Source organism: Rosa chinensis, chromosome 6, assembly GCF_002994745.2.
Source record: "Rosa chinensis cultivar Old Blush chromosome 6, RchiOBHm-V2, whole genome shotgun sequence".
NCBI lineage: Eukaryota > Viridiplantae > Streptophyta > Magnoliopsida > Rosales > Rosaceae > Rosa > Rosa chinensis.
The window spans coordinates 3,943,535-3,970,309 of NC_037093.1; the positions used below are offsets into that span (position 1 = coordinate 3,943,535).

The window sequence follows — 26,775 nt, forward strand, 5'->3', positions numbered from 1 at the left end:
TGATCGGCCTTGCAAAAGCACCCAAAGAAGGCAAAAGAACTAAACAGAAGAAGAAACAGCCGCTATTTGCCGCAGCCCAAAAAGGCTTTGATAGCGTTAATCTCAAGCATACATAGCTCTAACCCTGACCCCCTGCTCCCACACTTTTGCTGCTGCTGCTCCTCAACGACCAAGCACGAAAGCCCCACGCTTTTCCCCCACGCGTACTCATCACACGCCGAGACACCACTACTACAAACCCTCGTCATCGTCGTCTCCGATGCTCGGAGATCTGATTCGATACGGACATTGATACGCGCTTGGGGAGGGTTTAGGGTTTACTCTAACATGGCCGTCGCGGTGCAGTCCCTCAGGTTCGGCGGGCCCGTCACCGCCGCACCCGGCAGCGGAAGCTTCGACGCCCTCAATCGTATCCTCGCCGACCTCTGCACGCGTGGCAACCCCAAGGTACGCCTCAGTTGGCTCTCTCTCTCTCTCTATCTGTTTCGGTTTTACTGAGAAAGTTGAATGCTTGGGAATGTGGAAGAAGAAATGGATTGAAATGGCGTCGTTTTGATTGGTGGAGAGACCTAATTGTAGTGTAGAACAATTTTGAAGTTCCCTAAATTTGAAAAAATTGTCACTCTAGTCTGTAAAGCTTCGCAGGTGATTATACAGAGAAATTTTAATTAGGGAAAGCGTAGTGAATGTGCTGCTAAATTTGTGTTATTTAGTTCAAAGGTAGCACTAGTGTTAAGAGAGACTTAATGTGTGGTTTGTTGCTACTGAATAATTAACTGGGTTTGGTGGACTATGCGAAATCGGGGAGGTCTTGGTCTTTGTTATTCGGTGGAATAGACTAATTTTAAGGTAGCTCAACTCTGCAGAGGTTATGAGCTGATCGTACATATTCTTGAAGTGAAGCGTAGTAATGTCTGCTGCTAAATTTGTGTTCTTTAGACCTAAGCTAGGAGTAGTGTTAAGAGAATGTGGAAGGTAAAAGAAATAGAAACGATTAAGCTATTCCTTTTTTTTTTTTTTTTTTTTTTTAATGAATGACTAACTGGGTTTGGTGGGCTATGCAAAATCGGATTTTTGGTTTTGTGTTTTTGGAAGTATAACCCAATTGTAAGCTGACCTCAGTTTAGTCAAGCTTGAAAACTTTCTCACTATACTTCTGAGCTAATTGTACAATTTTTTTTTTTTTCGAGAGTATGTGCTGCTAGATTTATGTTCGTTAGTCCTAAGCTAGCAGTAGTCTGGGGGGATCTATGATATTACCCTCAAAAAGTGCAGTGCCTTAAAGCTGCTTAAAATCTGTTGTGAGCAGGAGGGGGCTTCGTTGGCTTTGAAGAAGCATCTGGAAGAAGAAGCCCGTGACTTAAGTGGAGAAGCATTTTCTCGTTTCATGGATCAGTTGTATGATCGGATTTCTGCTCTTTTGGATAGCAGTGATGTTGCAGAAAATTTGGGAGCTCTAAGAGCTATTGACGAGTTGATAGATGTGGCACTTGGAGAGAATGCATCAAAGGTTTCAAAGTTTGCTAATTACATAAGGACTGCCTTTGAGCTAAAACGTGATCCTGACATTTTGGTCCTGGCTAGTAGAGTTTTGGGCCATCTAGCTAGGGCCGGGGGAGCAATGACTGCAGATGAAGTGGAATGCCAGGTTTGTTTGCTACTTTTACCACTTTGATATAACTTTGGAGTAGAGACTAAAGAATCTGATAATTCTTGATGTCTTAGATAAAAATTGCTCTGGAATGGTTGCGTGGAGACAGAATTGAGTATCGACGTTTTGCTGCCGTCTTGATTTTGAAAGTAAGCACAAAGTTTTTCCTTTGTACTACAGTATCTATTTCACTTGTGAAGTTATTCCAGAGGCAATACTCTTTCCACTCCATTTATGTATTAGAAAGAAACTTGTGTGATATCATTGCATGGATTCTTTAGCCTGATTTGTCTTTGATTCAGATTTTTCATTACAGACATAAATGTTTAATGCTATGTTCTGTTACTATAGGAGATGGCAGAAAATGCTTCCACAGTGTTCAATGTTCATGTACCTGAGTTTGTTGATGCTATCTGGGTTGCTTTGAGAGATCCAGTATTGGCTATCCGAGAGCGAGCTGTGGAAGCTCTGCGTGCTTGCCTTGGTGTTATTGAGAAACGTGAGACACGATGGCGTGTGCAATGGTATTATCGTATGTTCGAAGCTACACAGGATGGATTGGGTAAAAATGCTTCTGTTCACAGCATACATGGTTCTTTACTTGCAGTTGGAGAGCTTTTAAGGTTGGTTGAGTTGGTAAAGATGTGATTGTTTTTTTATTTTTTGGCTCTCTCTCTCTCTCTATATATATATATATATATATATATATATTTTGGGTACATAAATGTGTCATATGGATGCCAGTTCAAATGAAGATTTTGCATCAGATTTAAGTTATCATGTTGTACTAGTGACTGTACTCTTTTAGGTGAACTATATGTGATGATAATGGCAGCCTATGTAACCTAAGAAATTGAAAATGGGTCCATGTAATCATACTGTGGGAGCAAGTAAAATCAAAGTTATACATTATTTATTTATTTAGTGAGACTTTGAAGGACGGTCCTTATCTGGAAATATTCAGTGACCCAGCAATCTGCTTCTCCAATCTGCTATTGTCACGTAACATGGTTTTTTTGAAAACTTATTTCATCTGGGCAGGAATACAGGTGAATTCATGATGTCAAGGTATAGGGAAGTTGCAGAAATTGTCCTTAGGTATCTTGACCACAAGGATAGGCTGGTTCGCCTGAGCATAACTTCACTGCTACCTCGAATTGCTCATTTTCTGCGTGATCGATTTGTTACAAACTACTTAGAGGTTTGTTAAAATGTCTGCTCTATTTTGCAATTGTAACTCATAGACAGAATGTTTGGGTCAAATGTCTTTTACTTCTGTTTTCCTTTATCACTGAAATATGTAAGGAAATGCTATTTCTTGCAGACATGTATGAATCATATCCTCGCTGTTTTGCGACAATCAGCCGAACTACGCTCCAGTGGTTTTATTGCACTTGGGGAGATGGCTGGTGCTTTGGACGGGGAACTGTTTTTCTATTTGGGCCAAATTACACCTCACTTACGTGAAGCAGTATGTCAACATGACTGATCTTTATGGACATTAATTTATTTGTCTCTGCTGTTTTATCTATGTAGGTTGTAGGTTAGAATTGTGATAGTGAAGATATCTATTACGACTGTTATCTCACTTCTGTGGACTGCTCCTTGTAGAGATAGGACATGCTTGTGAACATTACTATGACTGTTACTGTATGATATATTCTGCAGATTGCTCCACGTAGAGGGCGACCCTCACTTGAGGCTTTGGCTTGTGTTGGAAATATTGCAAAAGCAATGGGGCCTGCTATGGAACATGATGTTCGTGGTCTTTTGGATGTTATGTTCGCTGCTGGTCTTTCCTCTACACTTGTTGAGGCCCTTGAAAAGATAACTGCCAGGTACACTGGCTTGATCATGAACCTTTTTCTCAAACACTTTTAGCGAGAAGTCATCCTAGTGACTGACTAGTTTTCTATATTGTGGGTTGTTATTTCAGTATACCATCTTTGCTGCCTACCATCCAAGATCGGTTGCTAGAATGCATTTCAGTGGTTCTTTCAAAATCCCAACATCCTCAGGGAAGGCCAGTTGTTGGAATGGGTAGAGGAAATTTAATAAATATCCCTCAGCAAGCTTCAGACCTCAGTGGCTCATCCCTTGTGCAGCTTGCTTTGCAGACTCTAGCTCGTTTCAATTTCAAGGTTCGTGTGCATATCGATATCCATTGTGCATCCTAGTTATACCTTTCCTTAAGAAAGATTTATTTATTTATTTTTATTTTTTTAATCTCACACTAGCTAATATATGGTTCAGGGTCACGACCTTCTTGAATTTGCAAGAGAATCAGTTGTTGTATATTTGGATGATGATGACGGAGCCATCCGAAAAGATGCTGCCCTTTGTTGTTGCAGATTGGTTGCAAATTCCTTTTCTGGTGTACAATATGCTTCTGGTAGGTCAAATCGGGGAAAGCGACGCCGTCTTGTCGAGGAGGTTCGTTCTTGAACATAAATGCTTATTAAATTGTAAACCAATTTTAGAAGGTCCCCCCCTTCCCCCGAAAGAGAGTCAGAAGGAAAAAAATGTCCCCTGTAATATATGAACCTATTTTCTTCCAAGTATAAGTAAAGTAACAATGTTCCACTTTAAACTTTGAAAGATTTTTAACGTCACACGTCTAAAGTAATGTATACCATGAGTTTTAACTTATGAAAATATTTGTTTTTTTGTTTTTGTTTTTGTTTTCTGGCCTTAAGTTAACAGGAAAATGGCCTCTGTGCAGATTGTTGAAAAGCTTCTCATTGAGGCTGTTGCAGATGCTGATGTGATTGTTCGCCATTCAATATTTTCTTCTCTACATGGGAATAGAGGCTTTGACGAATTCCTGGCTCAGGCTGATAGTCTCAGCGCAGTTTTTGCTGCTTTAAATGATGAGGTTTGCTTTTTTTTTTTGTCCCTTTTTTGAATAAATAGCACTCTATGTAATGTGTGCATGACTTAAATTTTCTGGACATAATATAGAAATAAAATGTTAAGTTGGAAATATAAGCTTTGTTGCTTATGCATGGATATCTAGCATATAAATGTGCAGATTTCATGTATGCAAGTTGTTAAATTATATTTTCCAGTTATTAGATGTATTGTGTGAAAAATTATCTGTTTCTATGTGTAATATTGTATGGTATGTTATAGGATTTTGATGTTCGCGAGTTTGCAATTTCTGTGGCTGGGAGGTTGTCAGAAAAAAATCCTGCTTATGTTCTTCCAGCTCTTCGCCGCCATCTTATACAGTTGTTGACTTACTTGGGTCAGAGGTGATGTGAAAAATTATATTTAAGGGTACTTCTAGTTAGGGAATTTAATGCTAGAATGACCTGTCAAAATGTCACATATTGACTTCTCTTGTGATGTCAGCAGTGCAGATAGCAAATGCAGGGAAGAAAGTGCGAAGTTACTGGGTTGTTTAATACGTAACTGTGAAAGACTAATACTTCCATACATTGCTCCTATACACAAGGTTGAATAGGTTATTTTGTGCTTGTTTTGTTTTATCTTAGTTTTTTAATGATAATAATTTTTGAGTCCTTTTTGTCTGACACTGTTTGTTGCCTTGTTGCTCAGGCACTTGTGGCAAGACTTATGGATGGCACTGGTGTCGGCTCAAATAATGGCATCATTAGTGGAGTTCTTGTAACTGTTGGGGATCTTGCTAGAGTGGTGAGTATTGGGTTTAGTTCATCATGGTGTTATTTATTTATATAAATATTCGGATTGGAGAAACTCTGGCCGTTTGAGTGTGCCTAATGCATACTTTATGATCACAAGAACCTGAGAACATGCTGAACTTATGTCTTTGGGAAATTAACAAAAATAAGTTTTGAAAATGTGAAATAAAGTACAGGAAGAGATTAGGGTCCATGCATGCCTGCTAACTAGTTCGTGGTTCTTTGTGCAGAATGTTATCTAAAAACTTGTTTAATCATTTTTGTAACCTGAATTGTTCAGCTCTAATTTCTGTTTAGCTGCTACGTCACTCTCTCACTCTCTCTCTCATTTTTATCTGTCTGATGTAATTCGGGAGTATCAGTGGGAAGTGAAATCTATCTGGTACATCTGATTTCATTACCAATTGTTTGGACGGTTTCACTTTTCTCAATTTTCTTTTTGCTACATTATGGTCTCCAAGTTTGCTGATATGTTCTTTTGTTGCTTATGTTAGTTGCATTCCTTTTCTGTGATAAACTATTTTTTGGCCTGCTCAAAGATAAATATTGTTATCATTTGTTTGCAAATTACTAGATCTTACCACAAAATCAATGCCATTAATTTTTTTAATCCTTTTATTTGATTTTGTTTTTGGTTGATAAATTTGTTTCTATTTTGATTTTTTTTTTCCTAGGGTGGGTTTGCAATGAGAAAATATATACCAGAGCTTATGCCTTTGATCGTTGATGCTTTATTGGATGGAGCGGCTGTCACAAAACGGGAAGTGGCTGTAGCTACTCTCGGTCAAGTTGTACAGAGCACTGGGTATGCACCACATTCCTTACATTGCATCTCTGAGGCTTAAACTTGCTAAACTCATTGGAAGAGCACATCAGACTGATATTGCCAATTTGGTTATTCTTATTATTTGGAGTTCTTATTTGTCTTCCTTTCAATGGAGAATAATTATAAACTGGTGGCATTGACTGAAAGTTCTGATGAATTGTTAAATTGTAAATATTTTTGTTTTGTTTTGTTTGTTTTTGTTTTTGGCAAATCAAGAAAACACTTTAATTAAGAGTTTGCATCGGCAGGGATCAAAACCCAGTGTGATTTATTTTTTTGAATACAATGAGACCTAAGTCCAACTGTTGATAGTGAAGTTATGGTCTGAGAGACTTTGTATGGAATCATGTTTTGTGGAAGTGCTTCTTAGTCTGCATTAAATTTTGTGCTAAACTTTTGTTCTTTGCTTGTGACAGGTATGTCATAACTCCGTATAATGAATATCCACTGTTGCTTGGCTTACTCTTGAAGTTGCTTAACGGTGAGTTGGCATGGTCTACAAGACGTGAAGTACTAAAGGTATACTTATAACTGGATTGTGTGGTATGGTTTTAACTTTTAAACTGTTGACATCTTTTATGATAATGTTGATCTTGGGTTTCGTCAGGTTCTTGGAATTATGGGTGCTCTAGATCCTCATGTGCATAAACGAAATCAACAAAGCTTGCCTGGGTCACATGGAGATGTTCCTCGTAATGCCAGTGATTCTGGTCAACACATCCAATCTGTGGATGAATTGCCTATGGACTTGTGGCCATCATTTGCAACCTCTGAAGATTATTATTCTACGGTATACAGTCAACCGGCTCTGTGACATCTGTTACTCTATTATATGAATTTAACTGTTTATATGTGTCTTATATTTATTGTGCGCGATAGCAATGCATGATGCTCATCACACCACTGGTTGTCTTAAATGTTGACTTCATTAGTGGCCTGTGGTAATCCACGGCTTATGCAATGCGTGCAAGTGAAACTCTTCAAATACACACACACACACACGTATGTTATGTACATCAATACGAAAATGATTTTTATTTTATTTTATGATATGTTTTTTGAACATTTATTATGGGTACAGGTTGCAATCAATTCTCTCATGCGAATACTTAGGGACCCTTCACTTGGTACTTACCACCTAAAGGTTGTTGGATCACTTATGTTCATATTCAAGGTATTTAGACTTAAGGAACCTCGACTTGTATTCTTTTCGTAATTTATTGATAAGCATTGGTGTAATTCTTTATGACGTCTAATCTTCTCTCTTTTATTGCGAGATTAGTCAATGGGTCTCGGTTGTGTGCCGTACTTACCAAAGGTCAGTGATAAATGTTTCAGTTGTGATCGACTTCTTTAGAATTAGAGACATGCACACACTCACAGATTTTTGTGAATTCATGCTTATATGTTCATGTATATGCTTTATGGTGGACATTAGTTTCATAAATTGAACCTATTCTATATATTTGCCTTCCATTTTTTCTAGTAGAAAACAAGATTTTATGAAAACAAGAAAATATGTACAAAGCGGTGAAGAAAAATCTCATTACTTGAGAATAAGGAAGATCACTAAATTTATATGTAAACTCAAAACACAAAATCAAGCACCAGTTCTAAACTTGTAGTTTGTCCAACATAATAGAAGAAAGAAAGGAGTCCTAAAATTTACAGAAAGAAAATCCCCTTCCAGCTGTCCAAAACTTCCATTCATAAGACTAAACATATTGTAAGTTTTTTTTTTTTTGGGAAGTTTATTATTTACTAATGGAAATACCTCTCCTCATTTAGTAAAACTAGTTGTGTCATGGACAGTTGATATTTTACTGTATTAGGGTTATATGCCCTTAAGTTGATGTTTTTGTCATCGTATGACCTGTGTAATAGTCTATTTCTTTTGTAATAGACACATGTCCTTTTTATGTGAAAAAGAGAAGAAGACATTATTCTTGAATTCCACCTGTTTAGCTAATTGACAGTAAGATACCTGTTTAGCTTATTAACGGTAAGATACCTTTTTCTTTAGTTTGGTTTACTTAAAGTTGTGTTTTTACCCTTCTTACTTGTAGGTGTTGCCTGACCTTTTCCATATAGTCCGCACATGTGATGATGCTTTGAAGGATTTTATCACATGGAAGCTTGGAACTCTAGTGTCTATTGTGCGGCAGCACATACGGAAATATCTGCATGAATTGTTGGCTCTAATTTCAGAACTATGGTCAACCTTTAGTTTCCCTGCTGGTGTCCGTCCTCAACCTGGCTATCCAGTAAGTTGGGTATTTTCTTTTGGTTACAAATACCTGGAACTGATAGTATGAGACTTATTGTCGCTGCATGTAACCTTTCTCAGGTTCTTCATCTGGTGGAGCAGCTTTGTTTGGCCCTGAATGATGAGTTCAGGACGTATCTTCCTGATATTCTTCCATGCTGTATCCAAGTTCTAAGTGACGCAGAACGGTGTAATGACTACACTTACGTTCTTGACATCCTCCATACCCTTGAAGTATTTAGTGGTTAGTACCCATTTTTAATCATCTTTGATATTGCTGTTCAAATCACTTTTGCCGGTTATTTGTACTACTGAGTTATAAATTATCAGTATGAAATTGTTGTGGTGGCAAGAAGCAGGAAGTGGTATTGGGGAGATCTTGTATGATGATTATTTTTTGGGTTTAGTGGATGGAAAGGAATAGTAGGATCTTTGATGTGCAAATGGTGAGGAGGTTAAGCATTTATGGGAAGGGTTTGTTCAGGTAATCGACTGTGGTTAGAAACGAATTTTTTTCTGGGTATCGAAGTGGTCTGTGGTGCTTTTGGGAGAAGCATCTGTGAGGAGCTTCCACAGGGAGCACTCCCAAGTGCTTTAACAAGAAGAACTTGGCCCTAACTACAAAAAAAGACTTATATAGAAGAGGAATTGCCTTATTTTGCTCAAATGGAAGATTTGAGCACTCACAAGTTGATATAAGCAGTCCCAAATAATTCTGGATATTTATATCCTGAATATCTGGAATATAAATCTGCGAGTCACAAGAGAAATTGCAGTTTTCTTATTCACATGGAAGATATGAGTATTTGAAATCCTGAGATCTTCTTACTGACACTTCGCGAGGTAGAAATATAGAATCCAAAAGATTTGGCCTGAAAAAGAGAACTAAGAAATGCATGTTCTGAGTCTGATTATGAGAACAGTTTTGATGCCCACATTGGATGGAATAGCTTCTACTTCTGAACCACGCTCAAGTGACAGTGAGAGGATTATGATTCAGGGACGACCTTGACTAACCAAGGCTGCAGGCATAGAAGAAGTCTTGATTTCTGATGAGAAAATGGTTACGGTAACCTTGAGTTGTTCGCAATCTCCATCTTTTGAAGCTGCTGAAGTCTTTGAGATACATGTTCAGAATATGGAATAAATTCGGGGATTGCATGTGTAAATTCTGGGATAATAACCAGTGCTTATAAAGCCAGCATTGTGATTCTTATTTTGCATTCTGGATCCAGTCAGATATGGACAAGAAAATGAATATTCATATGCTGCAAAGAATCAATTACAGCATCCAGTGATATTCAAATAATAATTAGCAAATTTGGATAAAATTCAATAATCAAGTAGTGTATTTGGATATTATTTTCAATTAACAGTTACCCACTTGTCAACTATAATCGACTGGTATCCAAGTTTGTAGACATCTGGAAAAAGGATTGCATGATACACACATACAGTTTAACACTTTAATGTATGCAGATTGTTATCAATATATTGATGGTATATGTTGAAAAACTTAAAAACTGATGGGGAATACAAGTTTTAGATATATTCTGGCACTGCCTTTCAAACTGATAGCTTAAATTAGAGCCTTTTTGTATTTATTATCTTTTAAGATTAGAATACAAAGAGTTTTATGCTTTCTGCTTCTGGAGGCTGCTGCATGGGACATTCAAGTGCCAAAAGAATTTGATGATTTCTGCCTTTAGAGCTCAAAAGATATTGTATTTTATATGTTCATTTCTCTCATGAATATACAGAAGTGCTATTATTGTGCATTTGTTATCCCAACTATTCTTGTTAGTCCTGATGCGTCCTGATGCCTACCGGTATATAATCATTCCATTTTCCAAAATGTAGGAACATTGGATGAACATATGCATCTTCTTCTTCCCGCTCTAATCCGTTTGTTCAAAGTGGATGCTTCAGTGGATATAAGACGTGCTGCTATCAAAACTTTGACCAAACTCATCCCTCGGGTGCAGGTTGTTATATTTAAACTTGTTTCTTTTATCTTATAAAGTATTCCAATTGCTGTTATATGGTTATTGACATTATGTTGATTTTGACGTGTCCCTATTATAAATTTTTAATTTGCTATATTCTCTGCAGGTTACTGGTCACATATCTTCTCTTGTGCATCACTTGAAGCTAGTCTTAGATGGGTCTGTTTCCTTTTTCCTTGATTCCAATAACATGCTTTTTCTTCACATCTGTGCAACCTGTCCATCATGCGACTTGATGATTTACCTTGCGCATTTCTTGTTCAGAAATTTTATCATTGAAAATTATGTCTTCAAGGAGTAACGTATACATTATCTTTTTTAATTTGCTTTTTTGTTTGGGATAAATCTTATATGTGTGTGTGTGTATATATACACGGAGCGGATCGAGAGAGGACGTCCGCACTTTCGCTAAAGTTCGGATGACGGCGCTGCAGCCCAACTCAGGCCATGACGGTGCGGCGCCAGTTGCCGGAGGGAGGCCAGGGGTCGGACGGACCAGTCTGCAGTCGGGTGGAGTCGCCGGCGACAAGGTTGCAGCGCTGCAGGTCAGGTTGCTACCCAGAAACCTGCAACCTCGACCTCCTCCGACCTCGATCGCTGTCCAGAAGCCGTCTGGGATCCTTCCGGCCCGATTCTCGCTGCCGTTGAGGCCTGAGCGGGGCTGCAGCGCCGTCGTCCGCGTCCTCTCTTGATCGGGCCTGTATACATACATACATATATATATATATATATATATATATATATATATAGTGTGTGTGTGTGTGTGTATTTTAATTTATTGATTATTTTAGAACACCGTCCACTTCTTCAAGTTGCAGTGAATTCCAATTTCTGACAGCTTTCTTCTATCTTCTAATTTTGGTGACAAAAACCTATGTTTTCCTTAATGATTGTTTTAGACACTATTTACGTTTTATAAGCTCTGTTTCTTATAAAAATAGTAGACCGCTAAAGTTAGGATTTCAACTCTTAAATATTTCTAGCTTTAACACTATCGTGGCGATCTGGTTCATTTTCTTTATTGGCCGAAATTTTGGAGCAGTATGCATGACCACATAATTTGCATCTATTTTTCATTTGTTCTAGAGGTTGTTTTTTGAGGTTTTAGGTGATTTAGACACTGTTAACTGTTAAAGCTTTTGCATTACAGGAAGAATGATGACCTCCGGAAGGACACTGTCGATGCTCTTTGTTGTCTAGCTCATGCCCTTGGGGAGGATTTCACCATCTTTATCCCATCCATACACAAACTTTTGTTAAAACATCGCTTACGGGTCTGCTTGACTTTATCCCTTTATTATTATTTTAAATGGTGTGATATACATTCCCTACTTCTGGTGGTAAATAATAATGATTTCATTTCAGCACAAGGGGTTTGAGGAAATTGAAGGCCATTTGCAGCGACGTGAACCTTTTGCTCCCCAAAGATTAAGTCGACGACTTCCAGAGGTTGTTGCTGACCGTTCAACTGATTTGGAGATTGACCCTTATGATGATGTGACTGATGTGCAGAAAAAACTTCGAAGCCATCAGGTATATCTCTTGTAATTATTGTTAATTAATGTGCTATTTTCATACACCTGCTATAATGTCTAACAAAGAAACCAAAGTTCCCTAAAAAATTGTCTGGGGTAGTATGTCTTGAGGTCGTATTTAACTTTGGACATATAAGTAACTTGTTGAAAACTGCTTATATCTGGGCCATAGCTGTTTCTGAGTGTCTTAATATCAATTTTGGAATGACATGTCAAGCAGAGGGTGCATTGGATAACCATGTCTAATCACGTGACAAACCGTTTTGCAATTATATGGTACTTTACATATAGTTACAAGCGAACATTGTCCATTTCTGAAGATTCTGTTTATGAAATATGGATGGGTTTCTTAAATTTCATTGATTTTGTATTCGATTTCTTGGTATGACATAGTTAGGCCCTTTTTCTTTTCCTTTTTTTCATCTTGTGCCAGCATTATAACTCCATTATTGTAACTTATAAATGCTTTTCCGATGCCTAGATCTGGTTATATCTGATCAGTTTTGCTTCAATACCATAGCTCTTATCAGTGTTCTTACTACAATTTTGTCTTTAAGTTGGATTGACTTGTTAAAGTACATGCAGGTCAATGATGGTCGATTACGCACTGCTGGGGAGGCTTCTCAGCGCAGTACCAAAGAAGATTGGGCAGAATGGATGAGACACTTTAGTATTGAACTTCTGAAGGAATCTCCTTCTCCTGCACTACGAACCTGTGCAAGGCTTGCACAGTTGCAGGTATTGCTTAAAACACATCTGTAGTTCTATCTGTTGTTTCTTTTGGAGCTTTGGTTGTTTTGTTTTTATTTCTTTTGGTTAAGTTGTCGGTTCTGATTTACTGCTTTTGCAGCCATTTGTTGGGCGGGAGTTGTTTGCAGCTGGATTTGTTAGCTGTTGGGCACAGCTAAACGAGACTAGTCAGAAACAGTTAGTTCGGAGTTTGGAGATGGCATTTTCATCTCCAAATATTCCTCCTGAAATTTTGGCAACACTGCTTAATCTGGTATGTTAATATCTGTTCCTGCTGGTATGATGTACAGAATTTAAGATCACTATTGAACTGAGCTTTCGTTATGATTTAATATTTGAGCTTGGAATGCATAAAACTCTGTTGTCGGATAAGTATATGTGTATGGCTTTGGTACTTTTGCATAAAACCATAACTGCTTTTGGACATGTGTCATTAGCATCGTACAAATCTGGCATCATAGTCATGACCAAACTCAACCTATAATTGCAGCTGGAGAAAATCTCACTGAGTGTCAGTAACATTTTGAATGCAACCGACCATAGTAAACATTACATTTGGAATATTACTCCCTGTCAGCAACATTGTCCTCTAAGGAGATATAATTTTCCTTACTTTTTTGTTGAAAGGTGGATTGACCCTATTTGTATTTTTGTATTGTAATGTTTACAAGAGTACTGTTCACCCAGTCACCAGGTGACTGAGGATTTTGTGGTCACCCACCCTTTGATTCAATTTCAAGAGTTGAGATTAAAACACTAAAGATTTAATCTTTTAATTTCAACCCTTGAATTAAATTCAAGAGTGAGTGGCCACAAAATCCTTGGTCATCTGGTGACCGAGTGATCATGACTGTTGTTACAATACTCAGTTGCTTTAGCTCTGTTGGAAAGGGATTTTAGGAAGCCTAATCTGAATTGTGGCAATCCAGTGGATTGTATGGACATGTTGTCCTTATTATACAGTTCCTTTGCTTAATCTCTTAAGAAAAGTCTGTCTAGAAACAAGGAGGAAGACACTAAACCATGTCCTACACTGCTACTGTATCAAATATCTCTTGCATCAGATTGCAACTTTGTTTCTCTTTGCTGATCATTTGAAGTAATTGATTCTGAAGGCAGAGTTCATGGAACATGATGAGAAACCCCTTCCTATAGACATTCGCCTACTTGGTGCTCTTTCAGAGAAGGTAAATTTTTTTTTCCTTGTATAATATATATGTATATATAACTATATATATATATATATATCCCTTCCTTTTTTCATTTCTTTTTTTTTTTTTGGGGGGGGGGGATAGTGCTGTCAAATTCTGCAATCTCTATTCTCGTATCGGAAATATATACAGGTCCAGATTCTTACATATCTACTGTATGTTTGCATTATCTGTACTACACTACAGTGTCGTGCATTTGCAAAGGCCTTGCATTACAAAGAAATGGAATTTGAAGGAGCGCGTTCCAAGAAGATGGATGCCAATCCTGTTGCTGTAGTTGAAGCACTTATACATATAAACAACCAGTTACAACAGCATGAGGTAAATTTTAAGTCACTTTTATCTCTCTCTGAACATGTCTTGATCCATTTAATTGAAATTTTTTTTATTTTTTTTAGGCTGCAGTTGGAATATTGACCTATGCCCAGCAAAATTTGGATGTTCAACTGAAAGAGTCATGGTAATTTTCATTATTATACACTTTAATACATACGTCATTTTTATTTGTGTGCTTAACAGATTATAAGTATTATCCTCAACAAGATTTGGATATCAACTGAAATTCTACTCTGAGTGCCTTTGGTATCCATTTTAATTGGGTTGTGCCCCTTCCATGCCTTTTACTCTATTTCTTATCTGAATTGAGTGGGACTTCAACCTATCATAAAAGCATTGCAAAACAGTATCACTCATATCTAGTTGTACTTGGTTAGGTATGAGAAGTTGCAGCGATGGGATGATGCTCTCAAGGCCTACACTGCAAAAGCATCTCAAGCATCAAGTCAACATCTTATTTTGGATGCTACTTTAGGTTTGTGTTTACCATAGCTTTCTCTCTCTCTGTCTCTCTATGTGTGTGTTAACTATGATCATTTTGAAGCCTTCAACTTCTGTATTGAGTTTATTGCATCATGCTAAGGCAGCTTGTGCAATTTTTGTGGTGTCTCTTACTGGTTTCTACCACATGCAATCATGCTTGAATACAATCTTTCATATGATATGTCACTCTTGTTGCCTTGTTGGCCATGATTGGTCATGGGTATGCTACTGATCTAGGCATCAAATCCAATTCTTGAATTAGTAGAAAACAATGATGAAAAAGCATTTTGTATTATTGTAAGATTATGGAGTTCAGAGTCTTGATGTCAGTAAACTTAAGTAACGGTTGACCCTAAAATTCAGTTGTTTCTCTTTTGATTTTTCAGCTCTAATAAAATTCAGTTTCTGTCTCAAAAAAAAAAATATATATATATATATATATATATATGGTTGGACCCAAATTAAGTATATCAATTATTTTCTACTTGGTAGAGTCAAAAGGTGATTGGATAGGTTGAATGAATTGTTTAGATAACTACTTTTTGCTTTATTTTTTTGAGATAGAAACTGCATTTTATTAGAGCTAAAAAATCATAAGAGAAGCAGCTGAGGACAAAGTCCTCAAAACAGCCTAGGAGGGAAAAAAAACAAAACAGGATCAAAAAGAGATCTCTAGACACTACAGCCCTCTAATTTAATAATAAGGTTGATAGAGAGTAGTTTCTAAAGTTTGGGTTAACTGAAGGCGAAAGTGCGGACCAGAAGCTAATTTGATTCCAAATTTTGTCCACACACAACCCTGGGAAATTGTCAAATATTATCCTATTCCGCTCCATCCAAATGGCTCAAAAAATTGCCAACAATCTACAATTCCAGAAGGTTTTAGCCTTTTCCACTGCAATTATAATTATAAGTCAAATAATTGATCAGGTGGTTGAAACTAAAGGTCTGTAGGAAGAAATTAGTGTCAGTAGCAGTTTAAACTTTGCTTTGCACTAGTTGCTGAATATGATTTGTATTGGTTGCTTCTGTAGGTCGTATGCGATGCCTTGCTGCCTTGGCTCGATGGGAAGAGCTTAACAACCTGTTTAAGGAATACTGGACCCCAGCTGAGCCTGCTGCTCGACTGGAAATGGCCCCAATGGTTAGTTTATTATTAATTGGTGCTCACATGTCCTCCTTGCTTCTCTAATGTTAGACATTTGATTCTGCCAGGCTGCAAGTGCTGCTTGGAATATGGGAGAGTGGGATCAAATGGCCGAATATGTGTCTCGATTGGACGATGGCGACGAAACCAAACTTAGGGGATTGGGGAACACTGCTGCTAGCGGAGATGGAAGCAGTAATGGCACATTCTTTAGAGCTGTTTTGTTAGTTCGAAGAGGCAAGGTATAATTTATTTTTGGTCCCCTATTTACTTTGATTAAGAAAAGTAGTTTTACTCTATATTCGTAGGTTTATGAAATATCCAAAGTAGTGTTATAAAGTATTCTGTGACATAAGATTAATGTAAGAATATTCCCCCGAAATCTGTTTTCAAAGAATCAGTGATCAGCATGCCAAGACAATTTGAATAAATACCAAAGCCATTTAAATCATGTATGTTTATTATTATAAGTATTGCGTCTTATATTAATGTATAAGGATAAACCTCTTTCTAGTAAGCTTTTTATTTAAAAGTTATATTCAATTGCTCTAGTTATGCGTAATAATTTTATTTTCTGGAAGGCCACTTACTACAATTGTAATCTTTGTCCATTGCATAATGACGTTAGATATAAGTATACAATTATATCAATGTTTTGTGTCGCTGAACGTAGGTAGAACTTGCAGTTGAGCAGAGAAAATAATGACAGTTCCATAGTAGCTAAAGGATAAAAGATGGAGTACCTTCTAACTAGGGCGCCCGACATTTTTTGAATCTTAGTGTTTGTTATCTGCTTTAACTTGTTTTCTATTGCTTTTGGACCTCAGTATGATGAAGCACGTGAGTATGTTGAGAGAGCCAGGAAATGCTTGGCAACAGAGCTTGCTGCTTTGGTGAGTCTACTATCTTTTCTTTAGAACTCTTGAATGTGTGTGTAAGCTTCTGTCTATGCTGGTGTTTGAAATTGACCATATTGATGTCGATATTGAATGATGCTGTTCATGTCTATCCTAATATACTAGTGGACTCCTTGTGCACTGATTGTGTTTCAGAGTTGTAGGCTCACTTGTGTTGACAAGCCCCTGTATGCCAGTGTTGTATTGTGATGTAATGTCTATTCTAAGTTAGGTCTATATATTGTATGCTAAAGTAAATTTGCTTGAAATCTTGTAGTCTAGCCAGTTGATCAGTTACAATAAGCTGAACAAACTTCTTGCCCTTTTGTTAGGGAAACAATTTGTAATAACATTGGTGATGGAGTTAACTATGGCAATATAGTATCTTGTTACTACAAGAGCATTTAACGTTACATTTTCTCGATTTAATCATCATCCACATCCTTTACTGTGTAGGTTTTGGAGAGCTATGAACGTGCATATATCAATATGGTTCGTGTTCAGCAGCTGTCAGAACTTGAGGAGGTCTGCCCTTTGGTTTTGCCTTCTTTACTTTTTCCTTTTAATTTTTTATTTTTTTGGGTGGGAAGGGTGAGGGTATCCATTGATTTGCGTTGTTTCTGTTTTCCTACATTTTTGAGTCATAATATGAAGATCAATAATTAGGTGATCGATTATTGTACACTTCCTCTGGGGAATCCTGTTGCTGAAGGACGACGGGCCCTTATTCGCAATATGTGGAATGAGCGGATACAAGGAGCAAAACGTAATGTTGAGGTATATATGCTTTATAGTTAGTAACTCTTACTGTCTAATAATTATGTATATAAAGGTTCCTCATAGTAATACAATTAGTATTTTGGCCTTTTGGGTTTAGGATGAGACTTTTTATATATATGAACTCTCTTAACAAATTACCTTTTTTATATTATTGCTAACTTGGTTTGGGATACTTCATAGTTAAATAATAAACATAGTACTATGACGGTGCAACTTTTTGGTTATCAATTCCCCCCCACTGTTTGTGGTTCAATACAAGTCTATTTACTTGGTTAGTTGCTGGAAAGAACTGTGATGTTATGTATTTATATGATCATTTCTATGAAATGGTATGCATGTCTAAGCAATACTAAGACCTCATATATAAAGGAAAATGGTTGTGACATTACCTATATAAAGGAAAGCGATAGTGCGATTGCGGTTCTTCTGAACTCAAGACAATACTCATTTCCATTTGGTGTCATTCACCTGGCTTCATCAGGATGCATTGTTGCTAATACAGAGTATGGTTAGATTTCCCTTCGCCTTTTTTAAGGGGGGAGTGGGTGACAATGTGGTCGAGGGTATGATTTCCCTTCGTCTTTTTTAAAGGGGGAGTGGGTGATAATGTAGTCGAGGGTACGAATTATGGGAACTGGTTATAGATTAGGTCTTGTGTATGATCAATATCGGATGCACAAATGTCTTCCAAGCTTCAAAATCTGGTGTAAATTTTTTTCTTGTAATGGTTGATGATAAAATCATGTGAATACGAGATTTTACTAATTAAGGCTTAGGAGTTGTATGAAATAATTACCCCACTTCAAGAGCTAATGCATGCAAATACACGTTTTGCTGGCTTCTGGCTTTGTGTTCACGAGCTAATTTCTTTACCTCTAACTTGTTCTGTACTTGAATCTTCAGGTATGGCAGGTGCTTTTAGCAGTGAGAGCACTTGTTCTACCTCCTACTGAAGATGTTGATACTTGGCTAAAGTTTGCTACCCTCTGTCGGAAGAGTGGGCGACTTAGCCAGGCTAGATCTACTTTAGTCAAACTCTTACAGGTTGGTGCTGCATAGTTCATGGATGTAAGATTTGCATGTACTCTCATATTTTTCTTTGCATTAACTTGGGATTGAATTGTTCTTAGTGTGACCCCGAGACATCTCATGAAAGCGTGCGATACCATGGGCCTCCACAAGTGATGCTTGCATACTTGAAATACCAATGGTCACTTGGAGAAGACCTCAAACGCAAGGAAGCGTTCGCTAGGCTGCAGGTAGACAATATTTTTCTTTTTGTCTAAGCACCAATGAGAGATAGTTGTGCTTTAACTACCTATGAACCACCTTCCTTCCAACCTCTTACTGTACTTGGCTGTGACAATATGGTTCAGAATTTGGCAATGGAGCTCTCAACTTCACCTAGTATTGAATCAGTTACGCCAACTGGCTTGATGAGCTGTAGTACTCCAAGTGTTCCACTCATTGCCCGTGTGTATCTCAAACTCGGAGAATGGAATTGGGCTCTTTCTCCTGGATTGGATGATGATTCTATACAAGGTAAGTTTTGCTTATTTAAGTTCCAGATAGTCAACAGATGTTTCCTAGCTTCTTTTGTTGACTAATTTTAACTTTTGCAGAAATTCGTGTTGCCTTCCGAAATGCAACTCAATGTGCAAATAAATGGGCAAAGGCTTGGCACACATGGGCATTGTTCAATACAGCTGTTATGTCTCTTTATACTGTCAGAGGGTATGCAAGTGCTGCTTCCCAGTTTGTTGTTGCAGCAGTCACTGGATATTTTCACTCAATCGCCTGTTCAGCAAATACTAAAGGTGTGGATGATAGCTTACAGGTAAAGTGTAGTCCTTTATTGAAGGTTTTGTTTTAGACCTACCTCTTCCGTCTGGTTCATTTTTGGGTATTTGGCATATCTTTATACTGCATCTAAAGAGCAATGCTTTTCATTTAATTCTAAAAAGCACTTTTTTTCTTTTAACTTTAGTAATCTTAGGAAGGAGATGAAGGTTAAAGAAATTTGTTCTCTGAGCAAACAAGTCTACAAAGAAAAAAAGGTTTATGTCCATGCAAGCTGCAGTTTGTATTTGAACTTTTTTCTGAGGAAGAAATCCATGCAGGCATTTGATATAAAGAAATTTGTTCTTTGAGCAAACAAGTCCACAAAGAAAAAAAGGTTTATGTCCATGCAAGCTGCAGTTTGTATTTGAACTTTTTTCTGAGGAAGAAATCCATGCAGGCATTTGATATATGTTGGTGGTATCCTGCTCGATAGAATTATTATGTGCATAATAATTAGTATCGGAATTCTGTATTTGAAAACTGACTCGGACAGTAGGATACCAACAGGGCCTGAGTAACTTACAATTCTTATCTATGAAAATCATTGTTGTGCATTTGTATTTCCAGATAGAAGTGTAAAAAGTAAAATTTACTAATCAGACATCACTGCCTGTGCTATTTACCATGTCATGTCAAGATTTTTCTTTTTATCTGCTTCAGGATATTCTTCGTCTTCTTACATTGTGGTTCAACCATGGAGCTAGTGCTGAAGTTCAAATGGCATTACAAAGAGGGTTTGCACATGTTAATATTAATACATGGCTGGTGGTTTTACCCCAAATAATTGCCAGGATACATTCTAATAATCATGCTGTAAGGGAACTCATACAGTCGCTTTTGGTGCGAATTGGACAAAGTCATCCACAGGTATGCTTTGTATGCCTGTTATTTGTACTGAATGAAAATATCAAGATATTAATTTGGTTTATTAGTTCTAGAAGTGGATTTTTGATTATTTTATTATTGTTTTGTACATAATGCTTTAGAGGTCTTGTTTCTGTTTTATCTGCGTGTTTATGTGAGTATTGCCAGTTAGAATTAGCATGTGCTCCAGAAAGGAGACAACAAAGTGTGTTGTGCAAAAGGGCAGGAAAGAGATCTCTTTTTTTTTTAATTTTTTAATTTTTAATTTTTAATTTTTTATAATTTTTTCATTGTTTCATTGCCCCATCAGGGCACCAAGTTATTTATTTCTCTGAGTCTGGTGAATCATTCTGATTTCAGAGCCAAAAAAAAGAAGGCAATTTGTCTTTGCCAGTGTTGTTTGGCTCATTTGTGGATTTTCGATTGGAAAGGAATAATAGGTTTCTTAATGACAAGGTGGTGGGAGAATATTTACTTTAGACAAGATGAAATATTTAGCTTCTCTCTCGGGGGGTGGTTTTGAAATCGATTAGGGATGTTTCTTTGTGTAATTCATCTTGATCTAGGTAGTAATTGGTTGAATCTAGTTTATTACTTGTATGATGCTGCAAGTCTTATTTTGATGGGCTTCTCATCCATCTCTGTGCTTACTAGAAGTGTCTTCTTATTAAAAAAATGACAAAAAAGAAATAAACAAGCTTGTGATTTTACTGTTTCCTTTTTCATTCTGTCCCTAAAATTTTGGTTTTGAAATGATGCAATTCTTCGTTTGCATTCTACTTTCAATTTCAGTAGAATATTTTTCAGTGGATTTAACAACCATCATCGGACTAATTGCCTTATTTGAATTCTATCTTTTTTTTTGTTTTTCTTAGCACATAATTTGGGTTTCATTTGACTTATTGCCTGAAAGTGGGCTGTGCCATTCTCATCTAGTTATATTGTCATCATTTGTCCAATTTCATGATGCATGCAATAGCAAGATCTCCTCTTTAGATATGATCCGTTATTGCTCAAATTCCTTTCACACATTTACAGTAACTATAAATACCAATAATTTATCTAATTTAGACTAGCACATGTTGTCTATTAACTGAATTCCTTTCACAGGCTCTCATGTACCCTCTCCTAGTAGCCTGTAAATCAATAAGTAATTTACGCAAAGCTGCCGCTCAAGAAGTGGTTGACAAAGTTCGACAGCATAGTGGTTTACTTGTGGATCAGGTGAAAGAATAGTTGAATTTAATTTCCGTCATATGTTCAATTCTTTCCCGTCGACAAAAATAAAAAGCAACGGTCTTACAGAAAGTTTCTTTCCTACAGGCACAACTTGTTTCAACAGAACTAATCCGGGTCGCAATACTTTGGCATGAAATGTGGCATGAGGCTCTGGAAGAAGCTAGTCGTCTGTATTTTGGTGAACATAACATTGAGGGCATGCTAAAAGTATTGGAGCCATTGCATGAAATGCTCGAGGAAGGGGCTATGAAGAATAATACCACTATAAAAGAGACAACATTCATTGAGGTAGTTTCAGTACTTGTGGTGATCTTGAACTTTAGGAATATTTACTTTCTTCACCCAGAGAAGAAAAAGAGATTTTTGCATGGGTATAGGATTCTACATCACGCCATCTTGAATAAATTCCCCAAAAGAGTCTGTATCTTTCCACACCCAGAATATTAATAATGAAATAAAGACCAAAAGAAGAGCTTGAAAACCTTCCTAAATTACACTGTTCTTTCACTTCAGTGTGATATCAGTCCTTAACTGTTTAATATAGCACCTGTGTTTGATCTTAGGCCTATCGTCATGAATTGCTGGAGGCTTATGAATGTTGCATGAAATATAAGAGAACTGGAAAAGATGCCGAGCTTACTCAGGTATGGAAGTTTTAGTTAGCAGAATATGTTCATTTTCCCCATAAACTTAAAGAAACTCTATCTTAATACTTATTTTTCAAGTCCACGTTGTATTTTACGAACTAAAATATAATAAATTGCATAATGTTCCCAAGAATCAATCTTTCCAAGGATGAAAGGGTCTGTGCATAAGTCATGTTAATTCTACTAGTGATTTACTTTTTCTTAGTTTTTCTTTTGTCATTATCTTTGGGACTAATGATTTAATATATTGCTCTATTAGGCATGGGATCTTTACTATCATGTATTCAGACGAATAGATAAGCAGCTGCAAAGTCTCACTACATTGGACTTGGAGGTATTGAGATCTTCCTCCTTTCAGTTGGACTTATAGCATTGTCATTATATGTGCACTGAGATATCTTTGCATATGGCAGTCTGTCTCACCAGAGTTGCTAGAATGTCGTGATTTGGAGCTGGCTGTTCCTGGTACATATCGAGCAGGTAAGCACACATTCGCATTCGAGCAATAATATAAAAATTGGTATTCGACCCAAGTTGCTAAATATATAATTTCTTGATGCAGAATCTCCGGTGGTGACAATTAGATCATTTGCACGCCAGCTTGTTGTCATAACATCCAAACAGCGACCAAGGAAATTAACAATTCATGGGAGTGATGGTGAGGAATATGCCTTCTTGCTGAAGGGACATGAAGACTTGCGCCAAGATGAACGTGTCATGCAGGTACTCTCTTCTTCCTACCTCAGTAAATGGTTATCAAAATTTTCCTTATATTTTGGCTACAGCTTCCAAAACATTTATTTCTTTTTTCTGTATTCATTATAATAATTCTGACATGTTTCCATTCTCTTAGCTTTTTGGTTTGGTGAACACGCTGCTGGAGAATTCTAGAAAAACTCAAGAGAAGGATCTCTCCATTCAACGATATTCTGTCATTCCTTTATCTCCAAACAGTGGACTGATTGGTTGGGTCCCAAATTGTGACACCCTTCACCATCTCATTAGGGAGTACAGGGATGCCAGAAAGGTTAGTTATATGTGTGTGTGTGTGTATCTCATAGGAGTCTGATCTGATATATGATAGCATAGTCCCACACCATCTGGGTACCTTGGGTGGTAATATTATGTAAAGATATGGGCACCGTTCCCTTATCAGCTGCTTTGCAAGTTTTACCCAATAAAAGCAGATGTACAATTGGTTGGGTTGTATCTTCCTTCTGGAGAAGGAGAACCAAGTTTCTTCAGCCTTGGTTTTGAGAGGTTGAGAGGGAGTGTCAGTGTAGTCGCACATGGTCTAGTTACCTTTGCACTATGCAGATATAACCTCTTGGTGTTAATGGCTGGATACATAGATTTTATAGTTGGCTGTATATATATCCATATCTAAATGCTTCATTGTTTCAGATCACTCTTAATCAAGAACACAAATATATGCTCAGTTTTGCTCCGGATTATGATCATTTGCCACTCATAGCTAAAGTGGAAGTATTTGAGTATGCCCTGCACAATACAGAGGGAAATGACCTTTCAAGGGTATGATTCTTTTGAAATGCATATTTTCCGATATGTTCATCTGTGTGTTGCTTTCAGTACCTTGAGAGTGGTTGGAAGGTGACTAAAGCTACTTTTGGTAGGTTCTTTGGCTGAAAAGTCGCACCTCAGAGGTATGGCTGGAGAGGAGGACAAACTATACGAGAAGTTTGGCAGTCATGAGCATGGTATATGTTTTCCTTGTACCATATTTATTTCTGCACTACATTTGTGGTTGGAATAAACAAATTTATTAGTTTCTTAACCTTAATAAAATGGATCGGAAGCCAATCTGATTGGTAAAACTTGTACTTGTCAGAGTAAATATTTACTGATTGAACCTCTCTCTCTCTCTCTCTCTCTCTCTCTCTCTCCAGGTTGGTTACCTTCTTGGTCTCGGTGATCGTCACCCAAGCAATCTTATGCTGCACCGCTATAGGTGAGTACTGCTTGGTAATTTGGTCAAAAGCAGATCTCTTTGTTAGATTTAACTTTTGGCATCTAATATGCTGTTGTACAGTGGGAAGATCTTGCACATTGACTTTGGGGACTGCTTTGAAGCATCTATGAATCGCGAAAAGTTTCCTGAGAAGGTATGTTGCTGCATTCCAAGTGTCTTGTTTGATTTTCTTACATTTATTTCTTTATACAATATTTTACTCGTCTGTGTGTGTATTTATCTTTCTATTTTTTACAGGTCCCCTTTCGATTGACTAGAATGCTTGTGAAAGCAATGGAGGTTAGTGGTATAGAGGGCAACTTCCGTTCAACTTGTGAAAATGTCATGCAAGTTCTGCGAACACATAAAGATAGTGTTATGGCTATGATGGAGGTACGAACGACAAGATCTTTTGCTATATTATTTAACTTTAGTGGAAGTTGAATTTGAACTTTGAAGTGTATGCCACAGTATTAATTATGGATAATAATTGGGTATTTCAGAGTAATACTTTTTTGGATGAGAAGTATATGCAACAATGTAAATGATAATATCCGGGGAAAGATATCAATAAATAGGCCTTCCTATTTAGCCCAATTTGTCGTAGTAGTCATTTATTGACATGCACAGAAGTAACCTTGAATGTCAAAATAAGTGCCCTCCTGATGTGGGCCAGCTGGGTTTGGCTTTTTCAGTACTGTTGCAGTACTACACGTGAACAATAGAAAATTCTCAAATAACGAAGCTAATTCGTAGGTTTATCTGTATTCAGGCCTTTGTTCATGATCCTCTCATCAACTGGCGTCTCTTCAACTTCAATGAAGTTCCACAAGTGGCAATGCTAGCAAATAGTCATGTTCCTCCTGTTGTGGATGCCGAAGAACCGGCTCCAGCTAGAGAGCTTCCCCAACCTCAACGTGGTGCTCGTGAAAGGGAACTTCTTCAGGTATGTTAGAAATTCATCATGTCAGGTACTTCAAAGTGATGGTGTTATGTACGCTTAATTCTATTTGAAATCCATGTAGGCTGTTAATCAACTTGGTGATGCTAATGAGGTCTTAAATGAGCGTGCTGTGGTTGTCATGGCTCGGATGAGTAATAAGCTTACTGGGCGTGATTTTTCCACCAGCTCCTCTGTATCATCTAGCTCTATTCAACATGCAGTAGACCACAGCACGCTGATTTCTGGAGATACTCGAGAAGTTGATCATGGTTTATCTGTTAAGCTGCAAGTTCAAAAGTTGATTGGCCAAGCAACTTCTCATGAAAATTTGTGCCAGAATTATGTCGGGTAAGAGACTTTACAATTTAATTTTACCTCTTGTGCCAATCTGAAGGTTCTCATGCATGTCCAAAAAGTATAATGAGTTAAAATAAGGATGAAGAGACCTGCAATAAGTTTAGTCTTTGGCTTTTCTAATGGGCATGAGGTGTGTTGAGGCAATATAGAAGGGTGGAATCTCTAAGGGGTATTTTGCTTCCCCAGTGTACTGGTAGCTCAGTCTCTGGCTTAGAATAGGGGATCTTTTGCATGACATAATGGGGTGCTCTTGCCCCAAGGTTCGTATCTTGTGTCACTCGCTGGACTAGCAATATTCACAATTTGATTGAATGGTCAAGAGTGCTTGGAAACAATATTAGATGCCAAGCTGGTCTCCCTTTCTCTCTTAATTAAAAGTTATACCAAGTTGATGTCCCTTTGCTAATCACTGCTATTATGCTTCTTTCAGGTGGTGTCCTTTTTGGTAATCAGCAGACGACTGTACATAAACGTGTACATAAATTGTACATATTAGTGTGTTACAATAAGACCTTGTTGTATATGCATCCAATCATAGATTAGTGTGTATAAAGTAGTCGACTGTTATTGGCAAATTCTTGGTTGGAATCGAACCTGTTACCTGTAGTTCTACATCAGTGCATATGTAAATAACAGTGTAAAAAGTAGGAGGCATCTTTTGTAAGTAATATTTATGCCCAGGAGGCAAGGGAGGGGAACTGGATTAGCACTAATAGGTCAGCGGTTTGATCCCCCAATGTAACAAACGGCTTCTATTGAAGTCAAGTGGCCAGATGTTTTGAAATAGAAGATGGTCTTTCTTTATACTGTTGATCTTGTCAGTGCTTCTAACAAAGGAGTAGCAGTAAATTGAAAATATGAGCACTAGAAGTTTGAAAGGTGACATTTAGTTTTCTTTGAACTTGAACACCTTCAAGTTATTTATTTTTTAGATTTCAAAATCACTTTCATATCCCAATTTTCTATTATTGACCCTCACTTTTGATACCGGAAAAATAAAAAATTGATACCTTTGAGTGCCGTCACTTTGAACAGGCAAGGTAATGGTTTATCAATAGTGAAATTTGAATATAAAGTTTATACAGTATTGAGAAATCAGAACATATAAATTTTGATTTTATTTTTATTTTTTATTTTATCAATATTTTACTAATGGTTAAATAATGGCAAGGTAAATTTTGTCAAGGTACTTTTGGTTGGAGTTGTACAGTAGTGGAATTATCATCGTTGAGCCCAAAATCTTGTCCCATTTGTCTGAGTTAGCGAACACTGGACCAACAAACCTTAGAGGACAATGAGTCCCAGGAAATTTTGCGTCACTCCCAATAGTTCTTTTCATGTTCATGGCAGTAAAACCAGGTG

The 26,775-nt window shown here is 37.3% G+C and overlaps 1 protein-coding gene across 2 annotated transcripts; it reads left to right on the plus strand.

The window, feature by feature from the left end:
• On the plus strand, positions 1-26,217 carry LOC112168819 (serine/threonine-protein kinase TOR). 2 transcript variants are annotated; one of them, XM_024305737.2, is made up of 55 exons: positions 2-447; positions 1,310-1,648; positions 1,726-1,800; positions 2,003-2,274; positions 2,693-2,852; positions 2,976-3,122; positions 3,320-3,489; positions 3,588-3,792; positions 3,905-4,084; positions 4,374-4,526; positions 4,784-4,905; positions 5,009-5,108; positions 5,213-5,308; positions 5,991-6,121; positions 6,559-6,661; positions 6,750-6,932; positions 7,224-7,316; positions 7,425-7,460; positions 8,209-8,406; positions 8,490-8,652; positions 10,269-10,393; positions 10,521-10,573; positions 11,565-11,688; positions 11,780-11,947; positions 12,535-12,687; positions 12,800-12,952; positions 13,815-13,886; positions 14,097-14,231; positions 14,309-14,370; positions 14,624-14,721; positions 15,764-15,873; positions 15,945-16,118; positions 16,704-16,769; positions 17,229-17,297; positions 17,439-17,549; positions 18,456-18,596; positions 18,683-18,811; positions 18,929-19,094; positions 19,175-19,389; positions 20,055-20,261; positions 21,369-21,482; positions 21,582-21,785; positions 22,061-22,141; positions 22,404-22,478; positions 22,558-22,624; positions 22,707-22,867; positions 22,998-23,171; positions 23,549-23,677; positions 23,779-23,862; positions 24,052-24,113; positions 24,195-24,267; positions 24,372-24,506; positions 24,886-25,059; positions 25,139-25,404; positions 25,844-26,217. In XM_024305737.2, the coding sequence occupies exons 1-55, from the start codon at positions 328-330 to the stop codon at positions 25,860-25,862; spliced, it is 7,395 nt and encodes a 2,464-aa protein (XP_024161505.1). In that variant the 5' UTR covers positions 2-327; the 3' UTR covers positions 25,863-26,217. The 2 variants fall into 2 exon arrangements, 1 of the variants encoding a protein (XP_024161505.1); XR_005801011.1 differs by lacking the exons at positions 22,558-22,624; positions 22,707-22,867; positions 22,998-23,171; ... (6 more) ...; positions 25,139-25,404; positions 25,844-26,217 and having other exon boundaries at positions 1-447; positions 22,042-22,141.
• Positions 26,218-26,775: the final 558 nt, after the last annotated feature.